This window comes from Mytilus galloprovincialis, chromosome 2, assembly GCF_965363235.1.
Source record: "Mytilus galloprovincialis chromosome 2, xbMytGall1.hap1.1, whole genome shotgun sequence".
Classification (NCBI taxonomy): Eukaryota; Metazoa; Mollusca; class Bivalvia; order Mytilida; family Mytilidae; genus Mytilus; species Mytilus galloprovincialis.
The window spans coordinates 111794929-111815809 of NC_134839.1; the positions used below are offsets into that span (position 1 = coordinate 111794929).

At 33.0% G+C, this 20881-nt stretch overlaps 2 protein-coding genes across 2 annotated transcripts in view; one reads left to right on the forward strand and one right to left on the reverse strand.

The window, feature by feature from the left end:
* LOC143065387 (salivary peroxidase/catechol oxidase-like) overlaps positions 1-1102 on the forward strand; it is a 31535-nt gene extending 30433 nt beyond the window's left edge. The window contains exon 14 of the mRNA XM_076238931.1: positions 903-1102. Coding sequence (XP_076095046.1) covers positions 903-966 — 64 coding nt within the window. The 3' untranslated portion in view covers positions 967-1102. The remainder of the gene's footprint in view (positions 1-902) is intronic.
* Positions 1103-3818: 2716 nt separating this feature from the next.
* On the reverse strand, positions 3819-19367 carry LOC143065388 (peroxidase-like). The gene is made up of 11 exons (XM_076238932.1): positions 19187-19367; positions 17039-17215; positions 15849-15885; positions 14547-14668; positions 13624-13728; positions 13079-13192; positions 10864-11356; positions 9315-9515; positions 8145-8305; positions 5538-5643; positions 3819-3941 (listed from the first exon to the last, which is right to left on the reverse strand). Exons 1-11 carry the CDS (start codon positions 19272-19274, stop codon positions 3878-3880), a joined length of 1668 nt encoding a protein of 555 aa, XP_076095047.1. The 5' UTR covers positions 19275-19367; the 3' UTR covers positions 3819-3877.
* Positions 19368-20881: the final 1514 nt, after the last annotated feature.

A 20881-nucleotide genomic window follows, 5' to 3' on the forward strand; every position in this document is an offset into this window, starting at 1 on the left:
CAGCAAGTCAAAGTCCTGACGTGATGCAAACACTTTCAAATGAAATTGCAAATTGGAAAGTTAAATAATTCTCCACGCTGTTTGACAGTCATTAATTTTCCTGTTTGGATGCAAGTATGTAACTAAGTGATAACACGTCCAATATCTCGTGGCTGTGTATCTATATTTCTTGTATTTAGTTTTTTTTAAACATTTCATTATAAAGAAAACCATGCAGGTTTCACTGTCAATCATATAAATAATTATGATGTAAATTTAGAGAATGTGGTATGTTGCCAATGAAACTTTTCCACCGGATACAAAATGATGTCGATGTGAGACGATTGTTGATATGAATACATGAGTTACTTCAAACCAGTAACATTCTGAAAAAGGAAGTATTTTTTTCTCGACTGTAACATTTATAACATGACCATTCTGAATTGGTCTGAACTTTACTCAATACTGCTCGACTCTAGTCTGAAACATGCTAATCAGTCTGACCTTGTACGCAACCTGTCCTCGACCATTTCTTAATCATTTTAAAATCTGAATCATACTCAAACAAAGGCTGAATTAAAATTGACCAAAGTAGATGAATTATGATATTGCAAATTACTACATGGTTGTAATTGATGATTTATATTACAAATAGTTACATTGACTTTTTGCCTAATCAAGCGAATACCTGAGATCACCCCCAGTTTTTGTTGGGATTCGTGTTGCTTATTCTTCAGTTTCCAATGATGTGTCATGTGTACTTTTGTTTGTCTGTTTCTATTTTTCATTTATAGCCATTGCGTTGTCAACCTATTTTCGATTAATGAGTTTCACTGTTCCTCTGGTATCTTTCGTCCCTCTTGTATAACATTTAACAATATTGTGTTTATAATGAAGATGTGTTATTTTGTTATTAATTTCAGGAATGGACTAGTACCTTGCTCCGATTTACCGGATATCAACCTACAGTTATGGCGCGAACATTAATTAAATCGGACAATATGCTGTATAATATATTTAGTGCTATGTTATAACACCCTTTTCCTGTTCCTGTTCCACTGTACTTAAGACTGTGATAAAGAAAAATTAAACTACGACAATAAAATCATAGTTTTCTAAATAATGTGTTTTAGTTTTTGAAGACAACTAAACGATATTGTAAACAAACATGCGAAACCCTACCAACATATAAAACCCAATATCGTGTTATGTAGTTTCCTGTCCCAAGCTAGACTCAGGTCCCTGTTATTTAGTGGACTTCTTTGGTCGTTGTCTTTAATATTTGTTTTTGTTTTTTATTGTAATGTCAATCAGGCCGATGATTTTCTTATTTGAACTATTGCACATTTTAATTTTTTGTCTTTTTTGTTTTGGCTCATTACTGAAGGCCGTACAGTGACCTGTTATCGTTTTCGTCGATTTTTCGTCAAAAAATGGCTGTACAGACACAATTGGTTATGAATGAAAAACAATTCTTGCAAATTTAAATATTTTTTGAAGAAAACTGACATAACCAAAACGTTTATAAATAATTGCTTGGGGTTTTGAATTATCGTATGATTCCTTATGTTGGATTAAACCTGGTTTTATAGCGCTAAACTTCTCACTTAATGAGATAATAATAGAAGTCGATGCGACTATCATACAAATGAGAGGTTTAGCGCTATGAAACAGGTTCAATCCACCATTTTCGAAATAAGAAAATGCCCGTACCCAGTAAGGAATATGAGTGTTGTCCATTCGTTTGATGGATTTTATCTTTTGATTTTGCCATTTGACTAGGGACTTTCCGTTTTGAATTTCATCGGAGTTCAGTATTTTTGTTATTTTATTTTTTTTCATAGATTATTCAATTAAGCGTATTTTCGTGTTACGAAGTATGAATTCAAGGTCGATTTTTTTTTTATTTAAACCGTTATCATACTGCGTTACACAATGTACTTTCAAATCACTTTTTCAACAAGCCAACAATAATCAGATGTCAAAAGCATATTTGCATTTTTATATATCTAGTTATATTTACATATTTATCGCACATTTTTTGTTAGTATATTATAGATTTTTCGTACTCATATGGACTTAAATTATAATTGAAAATTTTATAAATCTTACAATTGAGAATGGAAATAAGGATTATGTCAAAGAGACAATATCTCGACCAAAGAGAAGAAAACAGCCCATGGTCCCTAATTGGTCTTTAACAGTCATTAGTTCGGTGAAAGCTTTCCGGACATTATTTAGGCTTTTACTTGTCGTCTGTTCGGAAACAGGATATTTTGCAAAGCGTTATATAATCACGTTTCTCACCTAGGTTTACTACTTTAATATTGTAACTTCTAAGGTTGTCAAATTGTTCATGACCAAAGAAAAATGTTGGTTAGCAACTGGTCTTTTCAGAATAAGCTCCTTCTGTTTGAATTAAAATTCGTAACGTTTCCACGGAACCCAGTGTCTCGACTTCTTTATGAAGCTAATAAATGTGTAAGGAACTTTAACTGTAGATTGTATGTAATGTTAATTGGAAGAAAAACTACGTCCATATATAAATATCATATGGAAACTAGAGGCTCTAAAGAGCCCGTGTCGCTCACCTTGGTCTATGTGAATATTTAACAAAAGACACAGATGGATTCATGACAAAATTGTGCTTTTGGTGATGGTAATGTGTTCGTAGATATTGGCACACCCCTGTGATGCCATATTACTTTACTGAACACTCTTGCTGCTAACAATATATCTATCTATAATGCACTGTGTCCAGTAGTTACAGAGAAATACATTTGTAAAAATTTACCAAAATTTATGAAAATTGTTACATTTCACCCGTATATTCTACTTTTAGAAAATGGCAGCCATCTTGGTTGGCAGACTGAGTCATCGGACACATTTTTTTTATCGAGATACCCCAATGATGATTTTGGCAAAGTTTGGTTAAATTTTGCCCAATAGTTTTAGAGGAGAAGATTTTTGTGAAAGATAACAAAATTTTAAGAAAAAATGTTAAAATTGAATATAAAGGGCAATTACGCCTTAAGGGGTCAATTGACCATTTTGATCATGTTGACTTATTTGTAGATTTTACTTTGCTGAAAATTATTGCTGTTTACAGTTAATCTCTTTCTATAATAATATTCAAGATAATAACAAAAACAGAAAAAATTTCCTTAAAATTACCAATTCAGGGGCAACAACCCAACAACGGGTTGTCCAATTCATCTGAAAGTTTCAGGGATAGATCATGACTTGATAAACAATTTTACCACTGTCAGATTTGCTCTAAATGCATTGGTTTCGGAGTTATAAGCCAAAATCTACAATAATTCCCTATTTTTGTAAAAGTTAACAGACGGCGCCGGACGACGGACGACAGACGACGGACGCCAAGTGATGAGAAAAACTCGCTTGGCCCTTCGGGCTAGGTGAACTAAAAAAGGCAATATCTTATCTCGGTTACACTGTTACTGGAGGTTTCTTTCTATATGGGATCACCATACCAGTAGTCAGTAATCTGTGTTGACATGATTCATTTTTAATATAGCCATATTCATAAATTAACTGTTTAAAAAAAAATAATAGTTCGTATAAACAAAGATTTTTTGCCCAATGAATAAATTACCTTTGCAGAATTTCACACACCCCTTCGTGTATTGTAGGCCCAAGCTCCTTATTATGCCATTTATGAATGTTTTAAATCAAGCGTCATAGAGTTGTTGGGGTTTTTTTTGTAAACGAAACGCGCGTATGGCGTACAAAACTATCAGCTAGGCATCTTACACCCGTTTATATAGAATAGATCCAGTAAATATCTTAAAGTTAACTCAATCATATTAAAACAAAACAGTTCTTTATTTCATCAGAACTACACCGGAATACATTGCAGATATACGTTCCGTTAAACTTATTCCTGCCACAAACTGAAATCCAGGCCAGTCAAGGACGAACAGTTACACAAAGGATTGGCACTGCAAAAACAATAAGCAATAAGTGATATTATTGAGATTAAAACATTTTAATTTACATTATTTATATTTTTTAATTACGACCTCATAGACAAATGATTTTAATCAGGATATAACTTAGCTACAAAGTGTTGTGATAATGCGTTTACTAGTTATCTAATATCTACCAGGGATTAAATTACAAAAATGTACACATTAAAATATTTGAGACCTTGTGTTTTTGTTGTTGTTTGGTTTCCTTTAAATGTCGATCCTTGAAGGTTAACGCATTTCATTTCTCGTAATTTGATGAAGAAGATAAAAAAGAGACAATCACAGTTTAACTGCTGAGTAACTAAATTTTAACCGCCTCTGAACAACTGAGTAATTACAGTTACCCGATGAGTAATTACAGTTTACCCGATGAGTAATTACAATTTACCCAATGAGTTATTACAGTTTACCCGATGATTTACCCGATGAGTAATTGCAGTGTACCTGATGAGTAATTACAGTTTACCCAATGATTTACCCGATGGGTAATTACAGTGTACCCGATGAGTATTTACCGTTTACCCGATGAGTTATTACAGTGTACCTGATGAGTAATAACAGTTTACCCGATGAGTAATTACAGCTTAACCAATGAGTAATTACAGTTTACCCGATGCGTAATTACAGTGTACCCGATGAGAAATTACAGTTTACCCAATGAGTAATTACTGTACCTGATGAGTAATTACAGGTTACCCAATGAGTAATTGCAGTTTACCCGATGAGTAATTACAGTGTACCCAATGAGTAATTGCAGTTTAACCAATGAGTAATTACAGTTTACCCGATGTGTAATTACAGTTTACGCGACGAGTAATTACAGTGTACCGGATGAGTAATTACAGTTTACCCAATGAGTAATTGCAGTTTAACCAATGAGAAATTACAGTTTACCCAATGAGTAATTACTGTACCTGATGAGTAATTACAGTTTACCCGATAAGTAATTGCAGTTTACGCGATGAGTAATTACAGTGTACCCGATGAGTAATTGCAGTTTACGCAATGAGTAATTACAGTGTACCCGATGAGTAATTACAGTTTATCCAATGATTTACCCGATTGGTAATTACAGTGTACCCGATGAGTAATTACCGTTTACCCGATGAGTAATTACAGTGTACCTGATGAGTAATAACAGTTTACTCGATGAGTAAATACAGTGTTCCCGATGAGTAATTACAGTTTACCCGATGAGTGATAACAGTTTGTACAAGATGAGTAATTACAGTTTAGCCGATGAGTCATTAGAGTTTACCCGATGAGTAATTAAAGTGTACCTGATGAGTAATTACAGTTTACCCGATGAGTAATTACAGTGTACCCGATGATTTACCTGATGAGTGAATACAGTGTACCCGACGTGTAATTACAGTTTACCCGATGAGTAATTACAGTGTACCCGATGATTTACCTGATGAGTGTCTTATCTAATGCGGGGGTTCTAATTATGATATTTAGGTTCCTGCTATACTTATTATTTATAATAAACAAGCACAAACACATCCTTTTGAATCGTCGGCATGTTGTACACGTGTGTGATATTTAGGTTCCTTTTATACTTACTGATTATAATTAACACGCACAAACACATGCTCTTGGATTGTTGGTATGTCGAAAACTTGGCACGTCAACTTTGCTAATTTCACCTGTTTAATAGAGTTCAGTTGGTCTGAAAAATAAACGCACATATTTTACCGGGTTTGTATTAACATGACCAACACCACGACCGGTGCCACATATGGAGCAGGATTTTCTTACTCTTCCGGAGCACCTGAGAACACCCCCAGTTTTTGTGGGGTTCGTGTTGCTTAGTCTTTAGTTTTCTATGTTTTGTCTGGTATACTATTATTAGTCTGTTTGTCTTTTTAATTTTTAGCCATGGTTTTGTCAGTTTATTTTCGATCTATGAGTTTGAATGTCCCTCTGTTATAATTTGACTCTCTTTTAAGTAACAGCCGAAAAGAATTTAACCAAAAAAATCACATATGAAAATTTCGAAAGAAAAGGAAAAGTATGAAAACGCATACATATACATTAATGTCATGCTGACATGAAAAATGGTAATAATCTTGATGGATTTTTACATAAATGTTACACTAGTGTGGTTTTGTTTTGTCAAAACTAAAAACATACAGCCTCGGAATGCGTGAATCTTTCATTTGTTACCAATACCTTCTAATCCAGTGTAAACATCGATCACTCATTTGAAATTCCTACACAGTAAAAACATGATTGGTCTTTTATACCAATATCTATCACTAATTATAAAGTCTTACCTAGTGGAAACATGTTTGGTCTTTCTGCCGAAATCTTACACTAATTATAAAGTCTTACCTAGTGTAAACATCTTTGGTGTTTCGTACAAATATCGATCACTAATTATGAGGTCGTACCCAGTGCAAACATGTTTGGTTTTTCGTACCAATACCAATCACTAGTTATAAATTCTTACCTAGTGTAAACATGTTTGGTCTTTCGTACCAATATCCATCAATAATGATAAATTCCTACCCAGTGTAAACATGTTTGGTCTTTCATACCAATATCGATCACTTATTATAAAGTCTTACCTAGTGTAAACATGTTTGGTCTTTCGTACCAATAACGATCACTAATTATGAAGTCGTACCCAGTGTAAACATGTTTGGTCTTTCGTACCAATATTGATCACTAAATATAAAGTCTTACATAATGTAAACATGTTTGGTCTTTCTTACCAATATCGAACACTAATTATAAAGTCTTACCTAGTGTATACATGTTTGGTCTTTCGTACCAATATCGATCACTAATTATGAAGTCGTATCCAGTGTAAACATGTTTGGTCTTTCGTACCAATATATATCACTTATTATAAAGTCTTACCTAGTTTTAACATGTTTGGTCTTTCGTAACAATATCTATCACTAATTATAAAGTATTAACCAGTGTAAACATGTTCGGTAGTTCATACCAATATCGATCACTAATTATAAAGTCTTATAAAGTCTTGGCGAGGTTTGGCATGCCATAAAACTAGGTTCAACCCACCACTTTTATTCCCCTTTAAAAGTGTCCTGTACCAAGTCAGGAAGATGGCCATTGTTATAATATTGTTCATTTCTGTGTGTGTTGCATTTTAACGTTGAGTCGTTTGTGTTTTCTCTTATTTTTGAGATAAGACGTGGCACGGTACTTGTCTATCCCAAATTCATGTATTTGGTTTTGATGTTATATTTGTTATTCTCGTGGTGTTTTGTCTGTTGCTTGGTCCGTTTCTGTGTGTGTTGCGTTTCGGTGTTGTGTCGTTGTTCTCTTATATTTAATGCGTTTCCCTCGGTTTTAGTTTGTTACCCCGATTTTGTTTTTTGTCCATGGATTTATGAGTTTTGAAAAGCGGTATACTACTGTTGCCTTTATTTACCTAGTGTAAACATGTTTGGTCTTTTATACCAATATATATATCACTTATTATGAAGTATTACCTAGTGTAAACTTGTTTGGTTTTTCGTACCAATATCTATCACTAATTATAAAGTCTTACCTATTGTAAACATGTTTGGTCTTTCATACCAATATCTATCATTAATTATGAAGTCTAACATAGTGCAAACATTATTGGTCTTTCGTACCAATATCCATCACTAATTATAAAGTCTTACCTAGTGTAAATATGTTTGGTCTTTCGTACCAATATATATCACTTATTATAAAGTCTTACCCAGTGTGAACATAAATGGTCTTTCATACCAATATATATCCCTAATTATAAAGTCCTACCCAGTGTTAACATGTCTGTTCTTTCATACCAATATCTATCACTAATTATAAAGTCTTACCTAGTGTAAACTTGTTAAGTCTTTCATACCAATATCTTACACTTATTATAAAGGCTTACCTAGTGTAAACATATTTTGTCTTTCGTACCAATACCGATCACTAATTATAAAGTCTTACCTATTGTAAACATGTTTGGTCTTTCGTACCAATATCTTACACTAATTACAAAGTCTTACATAGTGTAAACATGTTTGGTCTTTCGTACCAAAACGATCACTAATTATAAAGTCTTACATAGTGTAAACATATTTGGTCTTTCGTACCAAAACGATCACTAATTATAAAGTATTACCCAGTGTAAACATGTATGGTCTTCCGTACCAATATCGATTACTAATTATAAAGTCTTACCTAGTGTAAACATGCCTGGTCGTTCGTACCAATATCGATCACTAGCTCTTATCAGCGAGAATTGTTTGATTGTCAAGCAGGTAAATGTAGGTCCAAGGATACTTCCTCCAGCTGACTCTTCTGTCATAGCTCCTACATATAGGTCAATGTCGTCGGCATTACTAAAAATAGTCAAGTATACTATCTCATAGAAGAACTTGGGTATCATGCTTATTGAGGCTTAGAAAAAAGTGCACTACACACATGAGTAATTTATAAAATTTCGATAAAATAAAAGTGTAGGGTCAATTATTCCTGTACTTGTTTTACTAACAGGGTCGAAATCTGATTGAAGCCAAGTCCTACTGAAAATTGATGTCTGTATTACACACTTAAAATACTTGTTCACAATATTACATATATGTTGCTGTTTAAGGCATATTCATTAAAAATGTTGTCAAATTTGCATTGCAGGACATGACAAAACACAATGTAATAATATAGCATCTTAAAGACAATATTTAGATTTACTTCCAAAATAAGGTTGATTATGGTAATGTCCCTTTCATAGGTATTGGGGATAATTACTTAACAATTGTCAAAACCTCGAGAAATTGTGTGCATTCATCCGGAGTTAATCATTTAATGACTTGCTCTGAAATAAGTAAACTATTGTTTGAACCCCAAGAACCCACATTAGGTGGTAATGTTATGAATTATTTGAAAGCTGAAAACGTTTGAAAATAAGTCAGGAGAAATTGGCCACATTCTTTGAAGATGTGCTAGAGAATGTTTTAAATGGCATTTTAAGGTTCCTAAAAGTTTAGTGTCCATGAAAGACGCGTTTGTCATCAATAGGGAAATATGTTTCATGTAGCAGCTATATCTTAATATTAGTATTAGGGGAAAACAGGACAACAAAACTAAAGGAACAAATATAGAGGGTCAACGACTGCAATAAAACATACTGCATGATATGTATGGTAAATGGTCAATCCTACATACAAACAAACCAAGAAATAATTGAATAATTTGTTTTGTTACAGAAAAGTTTTGAATTAAAAGTCAATTAAAATATTAAAAGAAATCTCTTTCGTTATGATTTAATTCGTCATTTCTTTATAAAAACATACGTCTAGGTAATTTCAATGAGTAAAACCTGAGTTTTAAACATGATTCTACTGTAATAACCTGTACAGATTTCTGAGTGCATTTGACGATTCCCAGTCGTGGTCCTCCATTATAAAATCATCAAAGGACACCGGTTTCAAGCCACAAAAGGTTCGGAAATGATTGTAAGTAGATAACCCATGGTCTCGTCCTCTTTGTATGTTACGGGCAGCCAGATCTTCACCTCCAAACAGATAATTACGGTATTCGTCTTCCATAAATCTATCAATTAAAATACTAAAACATTCACAACATTACTAATCGTTATACACCCGACGACTTTTCAAAGTTTTAACCAATGAATTGCCTTATAATAAAACGATTTCAGGATGATAAAGTATGCCAGTTTTAAAGGATTACTATAAAAACAGAACGGAATGGAAGTCAACAATAAGTTTGAGCATTGCTGAATTTGCCATTGAAGTTGAGATTGCTATTGAATAATATTCTTCACTCGGTACAATACAATTCACCGTCAAATGCAGATCGAAATCGTTCACTGTTGCTGTTTTAAAATACGTCGTAGAGTTAAGCCTCGTCCCAAATATTTGAAAAGGGTTTCAAAGTGTAAGTTGTTCCTTCTTTTCAGCGAGGATTTTTTTATCATTGTTTCATTTCTTGGGATGGTTCAATCAAAGCCAACTGTTCAATATTTAATGATATGAACAAAATTTCCGTTTTGTACAAATGAAAACGGAAACATCTAAATTAAAAGAATTTAAAAAATAATACAAACTGATTATCAAGATGTTTGTAAATTCAAAATTGTAAAGTACAAACACGTCAATGAGTCAGCAACCTAAAGAAAAAAAAATTACAACAAGACACCTATAAGACAACAAACACATTTAGATACATATGAATAAAAAGTACTGAACTCAGAGTAAAATTCAAAACAGAAAGTCCCTTATTAAATGCTGAAACCAATTAAACGAATGGATAACAACCGTCATGTTCCGGACTTGGTACAGGCATTTTCTCATGTAGAAAATGGTGGACTAAACCTGGATTGAATGAGTACATAGTTCAAACCAACCAATTAATTATGGATTATTTGAAACAGTTGTGATTTTCTGCGATTACATCGTTTATATAAATCTTTATAGTTAATGTCTGTATAACTAGTAAAAGCTTTTTTTCTAAGTTAAAGGTTTAACCCACCATTCTTCTTCTGTTCTTTCCGTTGGTAGATATTGTCGATCGTTTGGTTTCGACAACTATCATGCAGTTCCATTTTTATTTAATTATCCTAGGATTTCGGTATTTGTAAAAAATTAAAATAAAACACCGACCCCAACCCCAACCCCATGAAGAAATCAAAACGCACAGTTCCTTATTAAATGGCTAGATCAAACATAAAATACAAGTGGAAAACAACTGTCATATTCATGTCTTGGTACATGCATTTAGGGTAGAAAATGGGGGATTTAAACAGGTTTTATAGCTTTTAAGACGGTCACATAACATGCCACCACCGATATTAACAACGATGTCTGAATAAAACAGAAATATAATACATTTTGATATTGTTTTGCATTATTGCCATTTTTGATTTGTGAGGACTACTTACCTATCGTTTTTCATAGATTTTTCCCAAGACATCCACCTAACATACGCAGTTAAATTCATTCCACCATTAGCATACAACATCTCAGAACATTTAAACGTATCTATAACAGTATACCAGTCCATAAGACAATGGTCAGCCAGCAAATACGCTTGATGACCAGGCAGAATAGAGTGACCCCATCGAAATGCAGCTGCCAGAAATTCGTTTCTGATCTGACCATTGTATGTGGTGTTATAATCATCTTGATATCCAGTATCATTTACACATAGCTTGTTGTTTTTGGAAAGGTAAGGACCTAATACTTCTGGCAGATACTCTTTATAAACAATGTTTTGAAACAATGCTATGAGAATTTTTCTAGCCTCTTGATAGAGTTTCTCGTCGTCCCAATGAGGATTGATTTCAGTTAAATTGTCTGCAATCCAATTGTGCGCTCTTACCATTAACAAATGAGTTGCTCCTATAAAGTTAATATTGTCAACCCTGGGGTCACCTGCAAATTAACAAATGAGTTACTCCTATAAAGTTAATATTGTCAACCCTGGGGTCACCTGCAAATAATTATTTTACTTTGCATCACAATGGAAATTTGAAGCATGTGCCTTTATAATATTTTTCACCTGAGAAAATATTCAACTTATAGTTGTAGGACAGATGCAAAAATAAACTGCATCGGCTGAATCAAAAGTTCAAACATCTGAAACTAACGGAAAACAACTTTCATATTGCTGATGTAGAAAATCTGGTTTCATAGCTAGCTAGTAACCTCTCTTTTTGACAGTCGCATAAAACTCTGTATTACTGTAAAAGCAGAAATTTTCGTAGGGGATTTAATTTTGTCCATTTCGTGGATAATAATAGTATATATATATATATATATGCTGTGTACAAGATGTAAGTATGTACAAATTATAATTTGTACAGAGTTTTTGTACAAGTTATAAGTTTTTTGACACATAGCTTCTTTCACCAGGTGATACAAGTTTATCTTTTAAAATGTATCAGTTTAATGTTTTAAATTCAATTGTATATATGACAACAATGAGTATATACATGTAGTGACCTAGGCCTATCAGACATTAAGACCCGTCAGACAGTCGGTTCAACCGCGTGGGATGTTCGGTTTTTGGAGAATTTATAGGACGGTAACGCTCTTTAAAATTTCCGTCGGTAGACAGTTGCACGGCAACATTTATGTGCAATGCAAATATGTTTTTAGTGGAAATAAACATTTTAAAGCTTTTATCACAGTTGATATATTTTGCACAACCCATCGCTTTGGTTTAATGTGGCATTCTCGAACTGAATATATCACCACTCAGTTTGAAAATCCAATTATTCCCTTGAAGAACTTGTGCCGTCAGGAAATAATTCAGCGTAACAAACAGTATCCTGTAAAAGAGGGACGAAAGATACCAGAGGGACGAAAGATACCAGAGGGCCACTCAAACTCGTAAATCTAAATAAACTGACAACGCCATGGCTAAAAATGAAAAAGACAAACAGAAAAACAATAGTACACATGACACAATAAAGAAAACTAAAGAATAAACAACACGAACCCCACCAAAAACTAGGGGTGATCTCGGGTGCTCCTGTAAACTATGCACCTATATAAAACACACTTGTTCATTATAGGATACCATTCATCTTTATCCATTGGTACTTGCTATATATTTGTGTGTACACAAAGTCGGCTCAAATGCAAAAAAAATTTAATGAACCATTGGGAAAATATATTGTGTATCGTAAGAGTTCTTCGTTTATGTTAAATTCAACTTTAGTTTATTAAAAGTTGAAAATGTCTAAAAGAAAATAACGTTTATCAAGTTGGTTTTTTTTTCTCTCTTAACCCTTTGATTCTCTTTTTTTTCGACCCTGGTGACAATTATGACGCGAAAGATAGACAAAGCTACAGCAGTATCATCAACATTTAGGTTCCGTCTGTGATTAATTTGTTTTAAGACACCAATACCTTTGTCAAACCATCAGGGAATTTTATGAAATTTAGACAAGGTTTATTACTAAAAGACATTATCAAGAGCAAAACAAAAATGAATATATTTATGTTTCATTTATCCGTATTTTACGGATAAATTAACTTTAGATTTATGAGTTTGACTTGACCACGGGTATCTTCTGACTCTCTTATACATGTTTTAGTTGAAATAAAAACGGTAGTAAATATTAAAAGTAAGATAAGTTCTTTTTATACCTGTTTTTTGACAATATCCGCTTCCGTTTTTCTTTTTCATGGGACATTCTAATGTATTATTTCTTTCTGGTAAAAGATGTTGTCCTTGTTCACTTATTTTAACATTTAGTCTTCCTACAAATATACAAGTTTTGAAAGTATCAGTGAGATTCTCAGTATATCTTATTCGAGGTTGTTAGAAATAACTCCCATGTACCTATGTAAACACTACGTTTTCACTGTGATCTATAATGCGCGATACACATGCAAGGGATCATAGGGGTTCCAAAAATTTGAAATTGAAACAAAATAAATTAAAGCTTTAGAAAATATGATTAAAATATGATAACAATGTCTCGAATCGATAATATGTACACAAGCCATAAGGTTGTTCTGACCGTTCATCTGTTTTGAATTGTCTCTTATTTGTATTGTCTGATTTTTGTCTGTTGTAAATTGTCAGTTGTGTGTTGTCTCTATCAGGATTGTTTAAATAGTGTCCATAGCGAGCCATCTTGATTTAGTTTCGCGATAATCATCATTCGGTTTATCAACACGTTTGTTACCTCCTGTTAGGTTTCTCAATTCCTTCGCTTCCTCATCAGAATTACCATACGTAAGAGAGAGATCAATATAAGATGTTTGAAAATTGTTGATTTCTTTATAGTTATCTACAATGAAGAATTATACAGTTAGATATCTTAATTAACTTATTATTTTACGATCTAAGGTGCTCATAATCATAAAAAAATCGAGTTCAAAGATAATTTTCAGCTGTAAGATAGACAATTTTCTCCAAATCTACAATGCAATCACTACTCTGTATGGTAGTCCAGCCCTGGCCTCAGTGAATTATTTTTTTGTTGTCAGTACCTATTAGTACCTTAACTTGTATTGCCATCCAGAGTAGTCCAGCCCTGGCCTCAGTGACTTATTTTCATTTTTTTTTTGTTGTCAGTAGTCCAGCCCTGACCTCATTGACTTATTTTCATTTTTTTTTTATCTTTTTTATTTGTTGTCAGCCACTGAGGCCCGGTGACAACAAAAAAAATAATAATAAGTCACTGATGCCAGGGCTGGATTACTCTGAATGGCAATACAAGTTAAGGTAACAGGTACGTAAATGGCTTGTCCGGCGATTTTTAAAAGAAATTGTATACACGTAGAACTTTCAAAAAGATAAAAATAAATATAGTTGGTTACCGATCTAATTTCCGAACTCCCTTTCATTATATCAGCCGTTGAAAGGGTGTTGCTGACAGGAAAAAAGAAAAAATCCATGACGTCGCCAAAAGGATTACTCAACGAAATGAATCGGTATTTTAGGTAAAAGTCCAGATTCAAGAGTATTGGTTTTATTTTGCTAGGTCACTAATTCTTTGTAAATCAAATCAAATCAAATCAAATCAAATATGTTTGTTTCCTAATCAAATGTATACTTATCTAGAGTGTTATTACTATCTGGTATAATCATGACTTGTATACTAACCTTTGGGATTAGTACTACTTGGTAGGCATCCTTTAGTACCAATAATTGAACGCGTAAAATGTTTACACTTCACTGTGTAATACTGGTCCGAATCCGGTACAGCAATTGTGAAACATCGTTCACTGTAAAAACACGGAAATAATAATTACATAATATTTAACTTATTACCATAAAATATATTATAGTTAGATAACACATGGTTTTATCAAGTAAATTCAAGCTAGGATAGCCGAATTTCGAACGAAAAATCAAACATATTTTATCAGTCCAAATGCAATGGCTAATAAAAAACACTCTTCTTTTTATGAAGGCTTGAGAGCAAATGCAATGCAATTTCCCATTTGATTAATTTTTCTATTGGGCATAACTCTTTTAAAAATAATTGATCGGCACTGATTTTCAAAGTTGCCCCAAATATTGCTGATATGAACCTATGATATAGATTTCACAAAACTATGGTAAGAATTGTACACGTAAGAGACATTAAAATGCAATTTGCCATTAAATAGATATTTCGTTACTCTTTTAAGAATATTTAATCAGCACTGATTTTCAAATTTGTCTTGCTGATATAAACATATGATATAAGTTTCATTAAAATCTAAAAAGAAGTATACACATGAGAGCGCTAACAAAGCAATTTTAAAAAATAACTAATATTTCCAAGGGGCATTACTATTTTAAAATAGTAGAAGGTCATTATTTTTTTTATTTGTCCGAGATATTGCTGATAATTGTATACTTATAATATAAGTTTTGTGAAATTCAGTCATTTTGGAGGGGACGGACTGACGGACGCCCAGTATTAGTATATATATATAGAAGAATATTGAAAGGACCAACTAGCAAATTTACTATGTACCGGATCCTCTAAAATAGACGATACTATATATGCAGATAAGGAAAAAAGTCTAAAAATTTGCACAACGGTACTGATATAAGATGTTATTATACGAAGATGTAAATCGTGTTAACAAATAAGCCGAAATATTTGTCAAAACGATTTATAACAACATCTTTGTATAATAATATCTTATATATCAGTACCGTTGGGCAAATTTTTAGACTTATATCCCCGCAATTCATCGCGCGGGGTACAACCATAACATATTGAATTGTTTAATTGTTAAAATTTTCGGCCAAATAGGAATTTAATTGTATGCAATTCCTTCCTTACAGTCACTAAGTTTGAGATTTAATATACTGCAGCATAATGGTTTAATATAAATAGTGTTTGAAATATTATTGATTCAAAGTAACCAAATCTTTAAAAGTAAAAACGAAAGAAGAAAAAATACTTACTCGCCGAGATTAGTTTCATTACAGCAATTTTTTGGTTCTGAAATACAAATATACATATATAACTTTTGTATTTCTACCTTTTAAGCTATATTTATGTACATTTTTTATATAGATTAGACCGTTGGTTGTCCCGTTTAAATGGTTTTACACTAGTAATTTTTGGGGCCCTTTATAGCTTGTTGTTCGGTGTGAGCCAAGGCTCCGTTTTGAAGGCCGTACATTGACCTATTGTGGTTTACTTTTATAAATTGTTATTTGAATGGAGAGTTTTCTCATTGGCACTCATACCACAGCTTCCTATATCTATATTAAATTGTCGTGCTATATTTTCAGGCAAAAAAAATTGAACGATGTATTTTGTCATTGTGTATCATCAATTTCATTCATTATAAACATGTTTAAAAGATTGAATGAATTGGCTGGATAGAACACTAGGAATATGATATATTAATATTCATGAGAAAAAAAACTAAAAAAAAGCGCTATTAATGTTTGTCCTTTGACAAAAAGATTGAGTGAGACATTCAACACGAAACAAAACCTCAAATTACACTGCATTTTAAAAACAATAAAAACTCAGCAATACCGAAATAGAACTAACAAATACTGAAATAGAAAAGTCACAAATACTAAAATAGAAAACTAACAATTACTTAATAGGAAAACTGACAAATACAGAAATAGAAAACTCACAAATACTGAAATAGAAAACCTTCAAATACTGAAATACAAAACTTACCAACACTGAAATAGAAAACTGACAAATACTGAAGAAGAAAACTGACAAAAACTGAAAAGAAAATTGACAAAAACTGAAATAAAAAACTGACTGAAACAGAAACCTCAAAAATAATGAATAGAAAATGGATAAATACAGAAATAGAAAACTCACAAATACTGAGACAGAAAACCTACAAATACTGACTTAGTCTCACAAATACTGAAAAAGAAATCTGACAAATACTGGTTAACTTGATAAAAAATCTTTTTATTTTTTTTAGATATAGCCTAGTGTTAATGTATCTTCATTTGCATTCATGCTGTTTGGCATGTGGGTCTTAGGTCATGGGCTTAAAACTGTCCAACTTGAAGTCTCAGAATTAATACAGATTTACCTTTATGCTTTTTGATGAGTCCTAGATCGAGGACTTAAATCTGTCCAAGAGAGATATTTATTATAGAAAATGTACCTTTGGGTTGTTTGGTGAGTCCTAGATCGTGAGATAAAAATTGTCCAAGCCACAGAAGAGATGCAGTGTGCTTTTCAGACCAATGTTGATTATGAATGGCATTAAATACTTCGTTGCTGATCTCACGGGCACTTTTCAGGTTTTCTGATCGTGGAATATTGTCGCTTGTGCTAGTTCCTAAAATTCAAGTGATTGATATAATTATATTAGAAATAAGAAAAAAAAAACTCAATTTAAAAATTATAGAAATTATACACTTTAATCAAACCAACTTCTTTACTACAGTAACACACATGACAAATATGTATCAGACGACGATTGTGTTTCAATTCAGACGTTGTATATTCCTTAATCCTGTATTAGTAAAAACGTATCAGGACTTAAAGACATGGGTTCTTAGCAATTCAATAAAAAAAATTCTAGTGTAGCCTGCTTCATCTGTCTTTTTTTCTTGTTTTTCAGTGACAATGAACCCTTCTTTGGATCAATCGAGTTTTCGAATTCCCATTTTGAATATATGTGAGAACTAATTCTCATCCTTTTCATGTTAATGCTTTTAGTACTTACTGAGATTCACGCGTATCTTACCACACAAAAACTGGATATCTCTTCAATGACTATATACCTGTTTATACTTTTAATAATTGTGTAATTGAAATTGATTACCGATTTACTTATCACACTCCACCGATTTTAACCTCTGTTTTACCTGGTGTAATAATACGAAATATACAAAATTATTCATACCATTTACTCTCTCTTGAATAGGAACATAATTTTTGACGTTTCCCTTTCTCGGTTTGGAACATACTTTGATATAGACAAATACGCGGGAAATTTATCAATGTCGGTGTCTTCCATGCTGAGATCCACGTAACTAAACATCCGGTCTCATCCCGAGTGATTTATACCCGTATAGCGTCTGCAGTTACGATTCATTGCAGGTTAAATGTTAACAAGAATGTGTCCTCAGTACACGAATGCCCCACTCGCACTATCATTTTTTATGTTCAGTGGACCGTGAAATTGGGGTAAAATCTCTAATTTGGCATTAAAATTAGAAAGATCATATCATAGGGAACATGTGTACTAAGTTTGAAGTCGATTGGACTTCAACTTCATCAAAAACTACCTTGACCAAAAACTTTAACCTGAAGCGGGACAGACAGACGAAAGAACGGACGGACGGACAGACGGACGAACGGACGCACAGACCAGAAAACATAATGCCCCTCTACTATCGTAGGTGGGGCATAAAAACAAACGAGTATTGATACCATTATTAAATCTTCATAATGCTTATAATTTTTTTCAACACATGGTCCGTCCTTAACGTTTCAGGATACAATTACGTCTATATATCTAGAACCAGTAAGAACAATGTACCAAGACAAAGCCTAAATTGACTATCGACTGCATGTAATCAAAACTGATTTAACTGCGTGTAAACATTGGTTTTAATCCATTGTCATTTTTTTTATTTGTAGAATAAAGAGTTCATAGATACCAGGGTAGAAATTTTGTACGCCAGGCACACTTTCAACTATAGTTGACCGATCGAATCTATCGAAGGATAAAACGTTTTCATTTAGTAATTTTTTCTGATAAAACTATTGCAACATAGACTTCAAATTTACAATTTGATACACGATAAAATCACATACCCGTTTTAAATATAGGATCAAGAAATCGTAACTGTACAGTGTCGGCTGCTCCCCAGGTAGGATTGTCAAGATTATTACATGTACCATCAATTGTTCGATAAGGGGAATCGACACATGGTAGACCCTCATCGCAAGTTCGTGGAATGGTTGTCCCATCAAAATTGCTACAAAATATTTTACATAAACAGCAATACAATCAGCTGAATACAATTACTACTTGAGTGACAATTTAAATTGTAAAAAAAAGTGGACTATACGGATGGTCAGCCTACTTACTCGATAAAGGTGGCATTGACAAGTGGACAATACGGATGATCAGTCTACGTACTCGATAAAAATGGCATTGACAAGTGGACAATACGGATGATCAGTCTACTTACTCGATAAAGGTGGCATTGACAAGTGGACAATACGGATGGTCTGTCTACTTACTCGATAAAGGTGGCATTAAAAATTGAATAGTACGGATGGTCAGTCTACTCACTCGATAAAGGTGGCATTGACAAAAGGATCGTGCGGATTAAAGTCATGAGCATCATAGTAGACAGGCTTCCATATTTCATTATTGGCATCCCATTTAGTATTTTCTGGAGGTTGATAAGAGCCAGAACTGTTCACATTGGGTTCTTCAGTTACAACTTTGGGTTCCTCAGTTACATGCACAACATCTGCAAATACACATACAATTGTAAGTCTTAAGATAGCCCATTTAGATAACAGTTTTATTAACAACAGTGTATATGAAACTGTGATTTTTAACTATATTCATTCCTATTGTTTTCGTTTCATCGAGGAAAAAATTACAAAATTGTCGAACTCCAAGGAAAATTCAAAAATTGAACGTCTATAAAAACCATATTCATCTGTCGTCTCGACTCTGCCTATACTGTTTTTTTTATATTCACCCTGTACACTGTGCTCAAGTTTCTTATCTTAAAGTCATATGAAACCTCAAATTAAAAAAAAATATGCATCTGTTTTTTATAACTAAATGGATAGTTTTCATTATAAAACTTTTGTACATATACTTTTTTCTGAGGAAAATTCATTAATTTGTCCACATTTAGAAGAAGTTTACTTATTTTTAATTGCTTGCTTCCAGGAAGCAATTCGCCGACATATTTTCCGTATGCATAGTGACCTGAGCGTAACCCTCCTCGTAAAAATCCGGTGATCACAATACGCATGAATCTGTCATTAAAATAAACAATTATCTGATTGTACATGTTAAGCACGTGCTCAATACCCATGCTTTTTGTTATTTATTTACTATAAGGTGACAATCGGTAAACTTCGGCTTCAAAACACGGCATTTAATGAGTAGCCATATTTGTTAAATCATAACAGACAGAGAGAAAAAAAATTGACGATTATACGATATATTTGCGTAAATAATGATAAAATCGTGCACAGAGGACTTATTTTGTGATATATACATGCATTGGTTCAAGAATTGGAAAAACATTATTTTTCACCACTCACTCGTTTCATATGACTTTAACAGGTCGAGAACTCTAGATTTTCTGACGTCAGAATATATTTGCATAGTAATTTCCAAAACACAAGGCCAATATGGCCTTGAAAAACTGACTAATCGACTCAATGAACTACAATGCATTGTGGGCTACTACGAGTAAACTACTACTTAAAACACGTGGAATTAGTGGGAAAACAGTCAATTAATATATTGTCTGGGACTCTCATTACCAAAGTTTTTATTCTGCAAATATATTTAATGTAAAATATATAACGTAATCTTCAATTTGCATGCTCAGATTAAAAAAATATTGTTTATTGGCTTCACGATTCGACTTTCTTTTTCGCCTTGCAAAAGTAGTTGAACCGGTTTTGTGCATTGTTATGAATTGAACCTGCATTAATTTCACGACATGACACAGTGAAATATCCAATGAAGTGACCACTGTCCAGTAAGAAAATCATTTGAGCTCTTTTAAACCTGTATAATGGCATTGCAAAATCATTTCTGCCTAGAAAAACACGAAACTTTCATTGAAACACTTCTTTCTGTACTGAATGTGTATTTTTTTTATCAGGACCTGAACTAATAGTAAGAACATCATAATATTCAGTATGCTAAAAAGAAGTGTTATGAAAGCGGCAGGGGCGGGTCCAGCCATTTTAAAAAGGGGGGTCCTAACCCTGGACAAAAGGGGAGGGG